Source organism: Gymnodraco acuticeps, unplaced genomic scaffold (assembly GCF_902827175.1).
Source record: "Gymnodraco acuticeps unplaced genomic scaffold, fGymAcu1.1, whole genome shotgun sequence".
NCBI classification, from domain to species: Eukaryota; Metazoa; Chordata; class Actinopteri; order Perciformes; family Bathydraconidae; genus Gymnodraco; species Gymnodraco acuticeps.
The window spans coordinates 3,146,889-3,162,779 of NW_022989983.1; the positions used below are offsets into that span (position 1 = coordinate 3,146,889).

At 41.3% G+C, this 15,891-nt stretch overlaps 1 protein-coding gene across 1 annotated transcript; it reads right to left on the reverse strand.

Moving 5' to 3' along the window:
* Positions 1 to 235: 235 nt before the first annotated feature.
* Positions 236 to 13,971, reverse strand: LOC117543738 (inter-alpha-trypsin inhibitor heavy chain H3-like). The gene is made up of 22 exons (XM_034212246.1): positions 13,802 to 13,971; positions 13,524 to 13,553; positions 13,342 to 13,365; positions 12,367 to 12,521; positions 10,346 to 10,450; positions 9,660 to 9,822; positions 9,437 to 9,547; positions 9,203 to 9,331; positions 8,353 to 8,469; positions 8,099 to 8,267; positions 7,848 to 7,973; positions 7,553 to 7,734; positions 6,308 to 6,493; positions 6,070 to 6,209; positions 5,505 to 5,665; positions 4,571 to 4,597; positions 4,401 to 4,478; positions 1,947 to 2,060; positions 1,600 to 1,801; positions 1,292 to 1,464; positions 725 to 836; positions 236 to 588 (listed from the first exon to the last, which is right to left on the reverse strand). Exons 1-22 carry the CDS (start codon positions 13,913 to 13,915, stop codon positions 450 to 452), a joined length of 2,757 nt encoding a protein of 918 aa, XP_034068137.1. The 5' UTR covers positions 13,916 to 13,971; the 3' UTR covers positions 236 to 449.
* Between the last annotated feature and the right edge of the window lie 1,920 nt (positions 13,972 to 15,891).

A 15,891-nucleotide genomic window follows, 5' to 3' on the forward strand; every position in this document is an offset into this window, starting at 1 on the left:
TAAACATCCTGAGAGATCCTGATACAGCAAACATTTAAACTACGATACAAAAAGCAGGGTGCACCAGTGTGGAACGTTGGGATTTTAGCCTTTGCGGACCATTTACATGCACAGAAAACTATATACTGTAACACTCTACAGTAAAACTATCAAACATTTTCAAATAGATCTTTTGAAAAACAGAAAAGGATATAAAGAAATCCAGCTCTAGTCAATCATTAAGAAAAGTGTCCCATTAATTTCAGTACAATTTATTGAGGTTTATCCCACCTCACACTTTTTTGTGATAGTGTCCATTTTTATAAGACCCAGAATTACACTGATAGAAACTGTGAAACGTTCTATACAATGCTGTGAATGAAGTATGTTTGCCATGGTGTAAAACAGGCATATTTGTTATTGTATGAATTATTATTTATTTGATGGACATTGAGTAGCCTAACCTGTTTTTATACAGTTTTAAAAAGGCCTGAAATAATGTAGTCTGTTGCATCTCCATCGATGAGGCCTGTTCCGTTACTGTGAACGAACCAGCAGGGAACATTTTCTCCATTCTTCACATCCTTCCTGAAGTCTCTCTGCCAGCCTCTGTGGACAGAAATGTACACCAAATTATATCTTAAGTGCATGTATATAGCAACATCGATGTATTCATTTTTAAACACTCATTGAATGCTGACTCTCCCCCACTGAGATGAGGCGTGGGTTAATGCATGCAGCGTACCTGGTCACATTGAGCTCCTGGCCTTTCACATACATGGTGGCGTCCGGTTTCTCCGGGACTTCCCCCGGACGCAGATCTGACACCTCATATTCAATCCCATGGTAGAACTGACCTGCAAGACAAATCACCATTTCAAGTAAATATCATTTTAAAATAAAGGTATTTTGGCCCTGTATCCCACCCCCTATTAAAAATAAAAAAACAACAAGAGGTGGGAGAGTCCAAAACAGTGAAGTCATTTGATAAACCGTACCAATTTTAGCCACTTTAATGTCTTTCACTGACCTTTTTATATTGTATAATATTTTTCCGGTTGCAGGATAAGGTACAATTCTACCTGAGCTGGCAATGCAATGTGTAACCTTTACATGTTGATAATTATTAGTTACCATGTGCACCATATCAGACCAATCATAAAACACAGCAACACATATTATGGAAACACATCCATGGGCTGCTCTGAGGAGAAACCAAAGTATGTTCAGAAATGCAATACCCATCACTTATCTTGACCTGGTATTAAACTATAAACCATGCATCTATTCTCTGATGTGTGTCATGTTGTACCTAACAGGCCGTGAACAAGAGGGGACAGGAGGTGGCTGTCCAGGGTGTAGAAACCCAAGTAGTCCCGATGATACGGATGCTTTGCCCACACTTTGTGGAGCAGGACGACAAACTTGACCGAATCCTTTAGAGTCACCGTTAGGCTGCGATCCTTGGTCAAGAGAAGATCCACACTGGAGGTGAAATAAGAAGAGGAAGTTGCCAGTTATTTCTCCTAAACTGGATGGTATACTTCATTTAACTCATGTAGGAGGAGGATAGTTCTCTTTCACTGAAGGAGAACACAATGTGATGGTGCAGACTCTTACTTGGTTCCTTTGACAGAAGCTGTATCAGACCACAGCAGTTTGACCTGTTTGCCGTCCTGGAGCACCACGATGTCCTGAGTGCTCACCTCCAGCCTCACCCCCAGAGACTGGTGGACGATGCCAAAACGCCAAAAGTAGGTGTTAATTTGACCATCAGGGGGAATCATCTTCTCTCCGATGGTCTCACCATTGACCAAAATACCTGAGGAAAAAACGAGGATTGAAGCACTTGTTTCTCAAATGCAGATTTACTTCAACATTTATGAAAAGAGAAAAAGAAGGTCTGCAGATAATATTTCTAGTATGGTGTTTAAAAGTCATGATGATTATCAGGACTTAGGGCGGACCTGGTATTGGGTCTCTGACCAGGTTGAAAATGGTTCCTGGTTTGTTGTTAATGTTGAAGCACAGCGCGTCGTCCCTTTCAGGAAGCTCAATCAAGAAATGAGGATCTCCATCCACTGTAGGGGACAACAGAGTTTAAAGATACCAGTAATAAACAAAAAATATAGTTTACAGCTATGCTAGCAGCTCGTTTACAGCTAGTTTACAGCTATGCTAGCAGCTCTGTGAGGCTGTACAAAGGCACAGCAGTGCATTGAGCTAAATGCTAATAGCTGCATGCTAACATGGTCACAATCACAATAGGCTACTAACATTTTATGTTATATGTTAAGCAGGTGTAATGTTTAGCCTATCATGTTGACCATTTCAGTTAAGCAAGTTAGCATGCTAATATTAGCTTGTTAACGATAAACAAAATACTCAAAATAACGATAAGATGTCTCAATGCAAGCGTAAAGGTTTTGGCCTGATAGTGGCACTAAATGAAAAGTCAGCCAAGTACTTTGCCGTACTTAGTTCCCAGCACTTAGCACCCTCCATGGAACTAAGTACAGATCGCGTTCACACCGGAATAAGCCCCTGAGGGAAGATTACGCAAATGAAGCCGCTGACGTCACTTCTTCTTCTTCTGCTTTGGATTTACTGGCAGGCCGCAAACAACGTCCCCGGCCGGAAGTACCTGGAGTTGGCGAAGCCTTTCCGAGTAAGCTGTAGTGTGGACGCTCCTTCGCCAGAACGCCGACACCTCCTGATCACTCCACCGCTCCCATGTTTTTTTTGTGTTGCCAATAAGTTATTCTCTCTCCGTTGGTGCGCGGGGCTAATGCTAATAATGATAATGCCAGCAAATACAATGGCTGCTTCTAAAGTAAACAGATATTGTTCTAAACTGTATTAAAGTAAACAGGTATTATCTTGAACTGTATTGAAGTGAACATGTATTATTTGGGACTGTTATAAAGTAATCCTATATAAACCTTCTCACTTACACTCACTGACCCATATATCAACACACACACACACACACACACACACACACACACACACACACACACACACACACACACACACACACACACCTCCTCAAACACACACACACACACACACATGTTCTGTTCAAGGTTCTTTCTGGGGGCCAATATAATCTCAAGCACCAATATATCTGTGTACAATGTTTGATACCAATATATCTTTGTACAATGTTTGATTGTTTGGGAAAGAATAGTTTGTGTGAAACCTTCCTTGGGAAGTTAAAGGAGTGAAGTTAGGTGGAAGATAAAGATTGACTCTGCCGTTGTCTACTCACACTCTGTTCAGAAGTAAGGTACCAATATATCTGTGTACAATGTTTGGTTGTCTGGGAAAGAATAGAGTTTGTGTGAAATCTTCCTTGGGAAACTAAAGGAGTGAACTCAGGTGCAAGAAGGAAGTGAAGTGACGCTCCACCCCAAATATGTCCATATATACTGTTGTTTATTCATGCAAAATGCCCCCTGTTTCTGACTGGCTGGTCCCGATATCTGTATCGCACGGCAGTAGAGCGGGGAGCCCGGAGTGCTCTGTTACAGGGCACTCTGTATTTCGTATTTTGTTTTTTACCATTAAAATCAGATTATTGTTATAACTTTTATGCCGGTGTGTTGAACTCCTTCTTTTATTAATCTGACCAGGCTCATCTAAACGGACGGCGCGGAGCAGAGGTGGGCTTTAAGCCACCACTACTGTGTTTGCTTCTACACTTCACAAATCTTTTCCGAGTTTTACGGGGCGTAGTTCGCCCAGCCAATCAGAAATTGGAGCTTTTTTCTCCCCAGGAAAGTAACTGCTCTCTAGCAGGCCCAGGAACTATCGGAACTAAAAGGGGAAAATACTTCGGTGTGAAAGCGCCTATTAAAGGTAGGGTAGGTAATTCACTTCAGAAACACTTTTTGTTATTATTCCATGGAATACTCTTAACATCCCGATAGCAATGAATAAATTAAATGCTTTGACAATAAATATATACAAATATGTAATCTGTGGAAGCCTTGGCTGTAAAAAGCAAGTCCAGTTATCTGCCCCGATCCGCGGCAGATAACTGTCAGCCTTCCATCTGTGCACAAACTTATCTTGTGCCCTCATTGGTCATGTGCGCGTAAGGAAGTCTGAAGGAAGGGGCAGATTTTTTTCGGTTGTGTACTTTCAAATTCTAGCTTACTCAAGCTGGTTTCTCCACTTTTACCTACCCTACCTTTAACAAAGTCAGATCACCCTTGAAAAAGAGATCTTTTGATCTCAAGGGGCTTTCACCCGGTTAAATAAAGGCTACAAACAAACAAAGACATCATCCTCTGAGGACAATAATGTTTGTCCAGAATGTATTGTCAATTAATTTAATAGTTTTGAATATAGACTAACAGACAGACTGACATTGCCATCCCAAGATCTGCAGCTGCCATTGCTACAAATGTACTTACCTAAATATGTGGGTGTTGAATGGTAATAATTTGAAACAGGTCGGAGGGCCTGTGCAACCTGTGGATGTCTTTGATATCCTAGAGACAGTAATAAAAAAAAAGTTTTAAATCAATAGCCTACAGTGAATTCACTTAAGTCAATGAATATAATGTTATAAATACTGGCTTACCAACTCGTTCTTCCTTTTGTCTTTGCTCTGTAAAAAATTCACATTTCAAACACAATGAGTAAAAACTAATAGTCAGTGATGCTTGAGAATGATTTAAGGTCATGTTTTGTTTGTAGATTCCTAGCAGCCATGTGAGGTTGGCCTATTTTGGCGCGTTTCCACTGCAGCGGGTAGCTCGCTAAACCTGCCGTGCCGTGCGGGGCCCGTTTTTGGTTGCGTTTCCACTTGGCCTAGTACCGGCTAGCGGGTCCTAATTCACAGTTTTTTTGGCCCCATAAATCGTGGTTCTAGGGCCAGGAACAACCAGGCTGAGTCGGGCTGAGTATGCTAAACTAGAGAGAGAATCGCTGGCAAGGGGGCTACAACTACAACAAGATGAACATATTTGACCGTGATTTAATTGTAATACACGTTTCAAAATGATGCCGAAGTAATAACATACTAATACCGGTTAGTAAAAACCATGAATTAATGCTTTGACAAGTCTGCAGACAGACGGCAGGCGAAAAACCCTTTTAAAATGCGTGTTTTCTAAATGGAGCTTGGCTAAGCTAACGTTATATATGCTCCGACCGTCCACACTCACAACAACGGCCTATACAGACATAAATAAACCAGCGACTGTATTCGCCATGACACAGGCAGTCTGTGGTTTGTACTTGTTTAACTGTTGTCTAGTTTCTGAACAGATATGAAGTGAAGAGCTGTGAGCTCTGAGTGCTAACAGCTAACGGCTGTGTTGTTTTTCTGGGGCGCTCATTGAAGATGACGTCACGGCTCCGCCTACACTGCGTTACTATAGTAACTGCCCCAGTTCCTAAACTGTAATGGAAGCGCAGCATTAAAGTGAGCCGGGCCTAATAAGGCCTAACCAAACCGAGCGAGGCCTGCAGTGGAAATGCGCCAAAATGAAACCCTCTTTTCCCCACCTTACCCTCAGTCAGTTTATCTGCAATGAAAGGGCTGTCTGGTCCATCCTCAGTGTCAGGCTTGGTGACCACCATGGAGGTGAGAGGCGTGACAAAGCTGTATTGCAGAGACATGTCCAGCGCCTTGGCACTGGCGTTGGATTTCTCCTCTGGGGTACCACTCTTGCTGCAAGAAGGAAAATATAGTAAAGTTCACACCGCATTCAGAATAACAACATGGTAAGTGGACTGTATTTATATAGCGCTTTATTCAGTCTTTACGATTCATCAAAGTGTGTTACATATACAAGTCTTCATTCACGGTACCACCTGCTCAAGGAAGCTAACGTCACATTCACACACCGTAGTCCATGCTGTCGGGAGCAACTTAATGAATTATCTTGCCAAAGGATACATCTAACCCAAAACCCAAAACCTTCCAAAAGCACGACCTCACTGAAATGTATACAAGCTCTCACACAACACAGACAAAGTATCAATAACAAAAATGTTCATGAGACTAATGGTAAATAAATATTTAAAAGCTAAAGTGATTCAGGTCTCAGTTTGAGTGAATTGACTCAAACAGACCTTGTCTCCAGTAGCTGCTGGATGGTGAGGTAGGCCCACAGACGCTCTGTGAAATCCCCAAAGATGTATTCCTCATCTGGGTACAACACGTCCCAATCCTCAACACTGGCCTGGCCCTGCACTTTAAAGTCCTCATCAAACTAGAAGCAGGAGAAATCATATTAAAAGTAATAAATAGGTAATAAACGCACAACATCTTTCCAGTGTCTCTAAATGTCCAACATTTCCTTCTCCTCACCCCCTGAGCGAACACTTCCACCATGAAGTTGTCCAGGTCGTTGTCCGTCAGTCGACCTGCCACCACGATCTCTGAGCCGTTAAACAGCTGACTGTAGTGGTTAGTCGTCAGGGAGTCCACTGCGTTCTCAGGATAACGCAGGTCCACCTCCAAGAGCAGAGGGCTGGCCACCTCCTCATAGAAACCCTGGAACAAATATGTCATCTCATTATAGTGTATTAGATTTGCTAGCCCCATGCCTCCCATTTCCCAACCTGCCAGTCACACTGACACTATACGTCAGGCGTGTTGGGTACAATGAACTTCAGTCTGGAGTCAGCCCTTGCTTTTGCCCCCTTTCCTGCTCCTGTCCAGGACCCTTTCGAGGCTACCAAGCAGCCCGAGCCCCAGCCTCCATGCTTCAGGCTCCAGTTCCCATGGCCTGTCGGCGTTTCGGCCCACTCAAGAGCCCCGTGTCCTGTTTTACTATAATCTAATCCAAAACAGTGATTACATCACTGGGGAAGAATGTAACGTAGCTATTTCATAATTTCACACTCTGTTCTATGTTATTTTATTATTACATGAGTTTACTTATCCCTGCATTTTAACTGCACCATTGTATAACTTGCACTATATTTATTGCACTATTTTACATCCTTATTTCTTTAATGTATTACGTATATTGTATGTTGCCAACCACTACGCTTGTCACAGTCTGCTCCCTCACTTAGCTATTTTCTGCATTAGCATTTCTCAGCCACCTTAGTCACCTGGTAGTCACACCCTGTTTCTCTCTCACACTCTGTTACACCCATCAGCTCCACTATAGGCCCTCTTCACTCTCACCTCAGGGCCAGATCGTACTTCGCAGCATGCAGTTCTTTCCCGCATTACCTCCCAGATTGCTCTCCCGGTTTCGACCTCGTCTGTCCCAGCCTGTACCTGGATTATTCTGCCTCGTCTGCCCCCTGACCCTGCCTGTACCTGCGTCTCCCGTCTTGCCTACTCCTGGAACTCTCGCCTGTCCCCGACCAGCCCTTTGCCTACTGTCTGCCGGTTTGTCTCATACCAGAACTTTTCAGTTGAAACATTTTATAATAAAGCTGGTTACCGATGTCCCCTGGTTTCCCGTGTGTTGCATTTTGATTCTCAGCTCGTTCGAGACAATGCTGTAGCTATTTTTTATATGAAAATAAAACCTTTTGAATCTCCACAAGAACTGCATTAACGGCTCAAACGTGTTTTATAGATTTGAGCCTGTACCTGGAGTTGTACGGCTGCATCTGAACCCTCATAGATCCTGCGGGCCATTCCCTTGTTTTGTTTGCTCATCACATCCAGGAAGGAGTATTCCACATCATTTCCGAACCCAAGACAGAACAGAGACATGTTTCCTCCCATGGCAGAGTGCACATTTGTCTGGATTTCCCCAATGTTAGACACTCCTGCAAACGTAGATAAAACATGCAGGTGTTGAATGCTGAATACAAAGAACATCAATTAAATGTGTAGAAACACAACACACAGTATATCCTATGCACACACTCTGCACGCTCACCAGCGTTTGGCATCCCATCAGTGAGTAAAATTATCATATCGATGCTCCTCTCTGGGAGTTTCTCCTCCTGCCTGTCTTTGACCAGCATGTTCACGCCTCTCAACACTGCATCGTTGATATTGGTTGCTAGAAAAAAACACAAGAAATTGTAAAAATGTAAAGTATGACGGTGAGTTTCACTATTTATGGAGTTAAGAGGAAATGTAAGCTTATAAGCTAGTGTCAGTTGTTTATTGTTGTTTTCTATTTACATCCGCTGTCCACTATCCTGCTGACATATTTCATCGCTTCATCCAGGTTTTCCTTGGTTGCTTTGGTCAGTGACTCTTTCCAAGAGTCGATTGAGTCATCAAACTGGATGACGGCAAAGTGGTCGTCCTCGTGGAGGTCTTTGAGGATGGCCAGCATAGCTTCCCGTGTCTATAAAGGATTGTCAGAGGGCAAATTGTAAGCATGTGGCCATTCAAATATCAGAAAGACATTGAAATACTGAACAGTCATCCACCTGTGCCATCTTTGTTCCATGCATTGATCCACTCCTGTCAATCACAAACACAACGTTCTTTGGGACTCTGGGCAGGTCAGGGGGAGCAAAGAAGTGCACAAAGTATCCGTTCACAATCTGAAGGAGAGAATCAATAAAGAGCAGAAGTGCACTGATAAGAGTGACAAGGCAAGATAATAATTAGTATATATATATATATATATATATATATATATCTCATTGACTCATTTTATACCGAAACCCTGAGAGGAAAATGATTTTAAAAATCTGGTGATCCTTTTTTCAAATCTAATTTTGGAAAACACGTGGAAAAAAGTCAAGGCCTTTTTTTTTACATGTGCATACGTGTATTTTGTTTGTTCTCTTAAACCAAGTGTGATACATAATTATGGTTGACACACATTTTAAGACAAAAGACATACACAATCTCAACTACCCCATCTTATTAAGAATATGGGGTAGTGGTGATTTTGTAAGGCTCTTAGGGCCAATATAATGTTCCCTACTTGTTTTCATAGAGGAAAAAGTAAAGAATAAACCAACGAAAACATATTCTTACCTCACAAACAGAGGAAAGAGTTTTCTCACTTTCATCTCAGGGCTGCGTAATTCATGTTGTTGGGCAACAGATTCATGCATTAATTTAAATTGTACAATTCAGCCTTCAGGCCCCACGCAACACAGACTGTTGCAATATTGTGCAATACACACACACATACTATAATATCACAACACCTTAACATGTTTACTTAGCTTTTAAAATGTTGCCACTATTTTTTCTATATTAAATATGTTAGCTCTTATTATTGTTTTCTGCTAATTCACTAGAACAATATTTCTGACAGCTGACCTGAATGTCCCACTGGCTCTTTGCTCGGTTCACGTCATACGTGACGAGAAAATCTCCGTCGATGAGAGTTCCTTCACAATCTGGACACTTCCTCTGTTCCTCCATAGTTGGTGAGAAAGAGATGTGGGCCTGAACATGGGAACAAATACAACCAATTTAGCTTATCTCTAAATCTTTGGAAGAAGTTTGAGTATCATCATCAGAGACAACTTCTTTCGAGGTCTGTGGTCGTACCTTATTGTCTGTGACGCGTTTATCCACCAGGGGGAGCAGCTCATTGGAGAGGAAGGTTGCATGGGCATCCACATAAGAAATACCCTTAGGCTCATAGATGTTGGTCACAATCTGTCTCCACACAGGCAAACACAGAAACAGAGATTGTTTGTAAGGTAAACCACTCATTTCCTGTATTTGAAATCTTAAAGAGACAGTGAAGTGAACATGAAAATGGATTCACCTGAAACTCCTGGACCCGTTGTTTGGGTTTAACTCGGGTCAGAATCTCATACCGGCCCAGCTTCCTCTGAAGGAGCTCTTCGTAGGTCAGAATGAACGTCACGTTACTTTCAGCTGCGATGTTGACAGACACTGAAAACTTCTCCATCTTTCTTCCTGAAGCCCTGTAATGACCCAGACATCATTGACAGCCTATAATGTTAACCCATGCTACAGTACACAAATACAGTATGATCATTTTTTTAAATGTATTTTATTCTGGGTTTATGCAATAAGTAGATTGATTTAAATACTTAAGTACAAATATGAGGTACCTGTACTTTACCTTGGGCAATTGCTTTTCCTGCTACACATACATTTACTCCACAATTCAGAGGTAAGGTTGACGACTATAAGGTTATAACATATGCTCCATGTTTACCTGCTACAACAAACAAAATAATGCAACAATAATTATAATACATTATTTTGAAGTTGGCCATTCTGCTTATTGAGTACTTTTTGTACTTTAAGTATGGGCTGATGCTAAAACTTCTGTAATTTTACCTAAGTAACATTTTGAATGCAGGACTTGTACTTGTAATAGTATTTCTACACTGTTGCAGTTTTATCTTTTACTTAAGAACAAGATCTAAGTAGTTCTTCCACGTCTGGGTTTTTATGTGTTGTTCATCTTGATTGACTCACTTCACCAATCCAGCAGTCTTTCCAGAGGAAACAGCCTTCTCATATTGTTTCTTAGCTTTCTCTTTCTCCTTTATATCGCCAACGTACACCTGACCATCGATTTCCCTGTGAGGAAGAAAGGTAGAGAACAAAGTCAACTTACTGTATCATTAAGAAAAAACATCTTAATGGGGCCCTTTATGTTTTTTGGGGGTTTTCCTTGTCCTGTAGTGTGTCAAAGTAAAAAATTCCAAAGTTGCCCGAAACTCCTCCTTTGGACTCCTTTGTTTACTTCGGTTGACCAATCACAACAGAGCCAGCCAGCTAACCTATCAGAGCAGACTGGGCTCTGGTTTCAGACAGAAGGTGAAAAGAGGTGCAGCAGCAACATTAAAGATCCCATGTCATGCTTTTCCGGTTATATCCCGTCCCCTTGTGTGTTATGAAGGTTTTTAGGCATGTAAACGGTCTGCAGAGTCAAAAACCCTCAAAGTAAACCCTGTAGGGAGTAAAACTCTAACACCTTCCCAAAACGCCTCGTTGGAGATTTCTCATTTTCCAATGTTTTCTTCCTGGGTATCGTGACGTAGGGATACCCAGTAGCCACGCCCAGAGCTATGGCCGCACCCTCTGCCAGCCGAACATATATAGATAGAGTGGCGAAGTCCCTCCCTTTCCGGTGGACCTCCATGGGACCTTATTTCGGAAAAATTATGTATTGAAGTCAATGGAGAGAGAAAGATTATCTTTCGATCCCGTTTGAACTGTGCCACGAATTACACATATGATGTTTGTCAATTTAAAAGATAAACATGTAAACATGTTCTTGCTAGCCTAATATGAACCACTAGCTGTTGTTCATAGTAGGTTGGCATATTACACTGAACAACTAGCAAAAGTAGGTTAGCATATTAATCTAGCTGGCAAGCTAACGAACCTAAAACAACTAAGTTTCTCTAATATTTTGTCATTTGCATTTGATTTCGTCCAGCCAGATCAGGAAACTCCTGGCGTATCCGGCGGACAACACATGACGGGATGACCACTCTGATGCCTCGTCCTAAAAAGCCACAGCACCAACTTACAAAGCTGCGATAGGCAAGATGCCGAAAACCCCTATAAGGGGAGGAATGGATGATATACAGTGTATATATGTATATTTACACATGTTCATTTTGTACATTTCTAAAAATAAAGTTTGATGGAAATACTTAGTAGCCTTTCCTCCCTGAATTATTTGCTCCTATAACATATCATTCATATAAAGCAAACCATGATTTGATTTTTCATCTAACACAGTAGTAGTTTATTACAGGTACAAATAACTTACTCTTCTTCCGTTCTATGCCTCAAAGGTCTATAATTGAATCTGTACATGTTATGGAGGTTCTGCAGGGTGTGGGGTATGTATGGTGTATATCTTGGCATATAATGTTGTGTGCTACTGTTTTCATCTAGCTGGCTACATAATGTAGTAACTGTCAGCTAGGCCACCTTTCTAATTTCTTTGCAACAGACGTTTTCCACTTCGGTAGGCATCATGGCGCAGTTTCCACAAGTGCACCAAAAATAACAACAGTTGTAGGTACAGTTCGGTTAGTTAGCGTATAACATATACGGCTGTACCGACGCCATTGTAAAAAAAAGCACTGTTAGACATGGGCGGAGCCTCTCTGGTGGTTGACTAATCAGAACAGAGTGGCCGAGCTGACCAATCAGAGCACACTGGGCTCACAGGGAGGGGGGGGGGGGGGGGGGCAGGAGCTCCAACAAGCCGTTTAGGACAGAGTGAATACACATACTATATAGAGATGCTGTATGAGAAACCAATGTGAGTTTGGAAAATTGTACAGTATACATTTTAGTAGACCTCAACAATGGAATTATGATCAGTAGAAATGGCCATGACATGGGACCTTTAAAGTATATAAACATGTCACAGTAGAGGCACAAAATAGAAATATGAACATAAGGAGGAAGCAGGGATACATACTGCAACACAGAAATGGTCATAATGCAAGTGTGAGTGGAGACAGACTGACATGCTGAAGTTGGCGATGAAGGCGGTTTTGGGAAGGTCCACTTCGAAGAAGATTTCCTGGGAGGAGTTAGCTCTGTTCAGAGCCTTGGAGGTCATGACAGTGTGGGCGAAACGAGACATCACGGTGCAGTCCAGCCTCACACTGTACACCTCCACCTGAGACAGACAGAGAGGGAGGGAGATTAAGGTGAAGTTGAAACGCCAGTGAAGGAGAGCACTTCACACATCCAGTAGCATTTTTTATACAGTCAATTACTCCAATACTGTTTTTTCAGCTATGGGTCCAGACCACAGCATGACACCCTGATTGGTGCCAGAGAAAATGTTTGGAGAACATTATGTCACTGATTCCACTTTGGGAGTGTGTGTGTGAGTCACTAAACTCCTTTTCAGTCAGTTTAGTTTTTTATAATAATTTTTGGTTGATTGTAAGGAACATATTGAACCTATATGAGCACATTTATTGTTAATTGCCAATGCTTCCTTCAAGCTGTCGCTATGTGTAACCTGCTTGTATATTTATTTTCTAAACTCAAGTATTTTATTTCCTCTGCTTTTGATTTTGTACAGCGTCATATTTTTTTTTCCGAGATTTTCTTCTTACATATTTGCTTGCATTCATTTATAATATAGCATAAGATTCATTCATCCCAAATTGGGATTTTTTTTACAGGTGTTACACATGCATTGAAAATATAATAAATTGTAATAATAAACACGTAGAAGAAAAAAAGAATAAGAAACAATAAATATATATATATCAGCAGTAGAAATGATATATGTCAATATATGTAACCAGCGAGGTAGTGTGGGTGCAGTATAGTATCATTAATAGTTGTATTTTAAATGTTTGATTTAGACATTGTGGTTGCTAAGCCGTTGTATACCGTCTTTACAGCAGTACATGAAGTTATATTGAACTGAATATATATCTTTATCAGTATTAGTATTAACAGAGAATCAAACATTTTCTTACCATGTCCTCATTTGTACTTCTTTTCTGGAACAAAAAAACAAACAGAGAAAAAATGTGATTATTTTGGGATTTTAGAAAATGGAAGAATGATTAATGTTAATTAAGAAAGATCCAACTTTTGCACAATGTTTTCATCATATTATGAAAGGGCTTTCTTTCTCTAAACAGTTTCTGAAAAGTACCTGCAGTGATTTGGCAGCGCCACTTGGCTCCTGAAATACAAATATGCCAGGGTGAACCAACATGGTGCCAGAATATAAGGACCAGTTCATCAGAAATACATTATATTAATTGTAAAACCAAGGATTTCCAAAGTAGCAGTGTTGGTGATAAAGAGATTATTCATAAGAAAACCGATTAGTGACAAAATAATGAACCAGCTGATGAACTGATAGCTTATGTTGGTAAAACAATGTAATTTAAGATAAATTCAGAGTACAAAAAAGTTACAAAAAGTTACCTGCAGAGCTACTTGGTCTCCAGAAATGACCAGAGCCCCCCGGACCAGGCCGGGCGGCCCCAGGCAGGCGCTACCCCACAGCAGCAGCAGTCCAACACCCTGCAGTCCAGACATGATCAAACGTCCACTGAACAGCAGCTTCACTGCTGAGAATAAAGCTCCCTGTCCAGGGGGAGGGACAAAGGTGTGTGTTGTGTGTGGTGTTGTGTGTGTGTGTGTGTGTGTGTGTGTGTGTGTGTGTGTGTGTGTGTTGTGGTGTGTGTGTGTGTGTGTGTGTGGTGTGTGTGTGTGTGTGTGTGGGTGGGTGTGTGTGGGTGGGTGTGTGTGTGTGCGTGTGTGTGGTATGTGTGTGTGTGTGTGTGTGTGTGGTGTGTGTGTGTGTTGTGTGTGTGGTGGGTGTGTGTGTGGTGTGTGTGTGGTGTGTGTGTGGTGTGTGTGTGTGTGTGTGTGTGTGTGTGTGTGTGTGTGTGTGTGTGTGTGTGTGTGTGTGTGTGTGTGTGTGTGTGTGTGTGTGTGTGTGTGTGTGTGTGGTGTTGACCAACAGACCTGGGCTCAATGTGCATGAGGCCCCGGACACCGAAAACATCAGTGAATGTTGACCTGTGTGTGGGAGAGCAACTCCTTCTGGAGGAACATTAGGGATTTTAGCCTTTGCAGACCATTCACATGCAAGAAAACCTATATAACATACTACAGGAAAGGGAAACCCCCAAAAGCATAACAAGAACCCCTTTAAGTTAAACCCCGAGCCTGTTTTTTCATGTCTCAGCCTCGAAAATGACATTCCCAGAACAAATGACCATATCTTCCCTTCTAAAAGGGTTACATTAATCATCTTTTTTCTCAAAGCAAGGTTACACCTGTGAGTTGGATGTAGAAGTGTCAGAATCAATATATATGTTTTTATTTTAAAGTAAATTCAGATTGAACACAGTAAACAAGTGTAAATGATTGTGTCCGTCAAAAAAAAAAAATTACTTATTGAAAACCACCCTTGAATGATGGGTTGGTAGACTAAAAGCTTTAGGAATCCAAACAACATATAATAAGTACCCTGTATCAAGATTGATACAAAACAAGTTAAATGTGACCTTTTCAGAGAGATTTAGCAACAAAAAAAAAACACTTCTGGGGTCATTTGGGTGGATTTTCCCCCTTGGTCGATTTTGATGATTGACATCTCTTTCTAACCGTCAGAGCCAATGGAATCGAGGGGAACTCCCACATACACACACACATTACCAAATAAGGAGTGTGAGTGACGCATAGCCAAAACCGGAAGCTGCGATAACTCTGCCATTAGCAGCTAACTTTTACTTTCCGATTTTTACATAAAAATGGAATTATGGATTATAAATATTTTTTTCAAAGCGACAGACACATTATCAACCTTTGGATTAACCGATTCAGCCGCGTTTTTTTCTCGTTTTAATGCCATTGAACACGTCTTTTGATCAGATTGACAGCTACGGTGAGACGATCTCCCGTAAAAGCTCTGTAAAGGTATACGTGTTGTGATGTCTGTGTTTGCCTGTCGCGAGTTCGGATCGCTCAGTGATGATACTATATACCTAAATAATCTGTGGTACCTCAGCTTTAATCGGATATGTATATGCAGTTACGATAAGTAATAAGGGTATCTTTATCTTGAGTTCTGTGCCAAAGTGTGTTAGCATCTTTCGCTCAGGGGTCATTTAGATGTTACTTATGGGACTTGTGTTTTGTTTTGGTAAAAATGGTTTGTATCGTCAGTTAGCTGAGATTCTTCCCGTTAATCTGGTATGACACATTAGGTTCTTAAATATTAAGATGCCCTGAGACACAGTGTCTTTGGGGCTTAACAGGTAAGTTTGCCAACACCAATCCTTAAGACCGGTTTATTAGTGATAGGTACATTATGTCTACTATAGTTACTATAGCAGCTAGATATATGTGATGCTCCCTGTTATGTGTAGTAAAATAAATACATTTACTAAAATGCTGTCTATGTTTGCTTCATTCAGCCCTCACTTTTCTGCTCTTTTGCCAGTCTCTTTCCCTCAACCACTTGTTTCACTTACTGTAAGTGTGTGTTTGTGTCCTTTCACATT

Bases quoted from the DNA above. Each gene is read 5' to 3' on its own strand.
- LOC117543738 (XM_034212246.1), bottom strand. From the start codon at position 13,915: ATGTCTGGACTGCAGGGTGTTGGACTGCTGCTGCTGTGGGGTAGCGCC. The intron at 8,470-9,202 runs GTCAGCTGTCAG...TCTCTCCTTCAG, and splicing joins AGAGCCAGTGGGACATTCAG to ATTGTGAACGGATACTTTGT. The intron at 5,666-6,069 runs GTCTGTTTGAGT...TCCTTCTTGCAG, and splicing joins CAGCAGCTACTGGAGACAAG to CAAGAGTGGTACCCCAGAGG.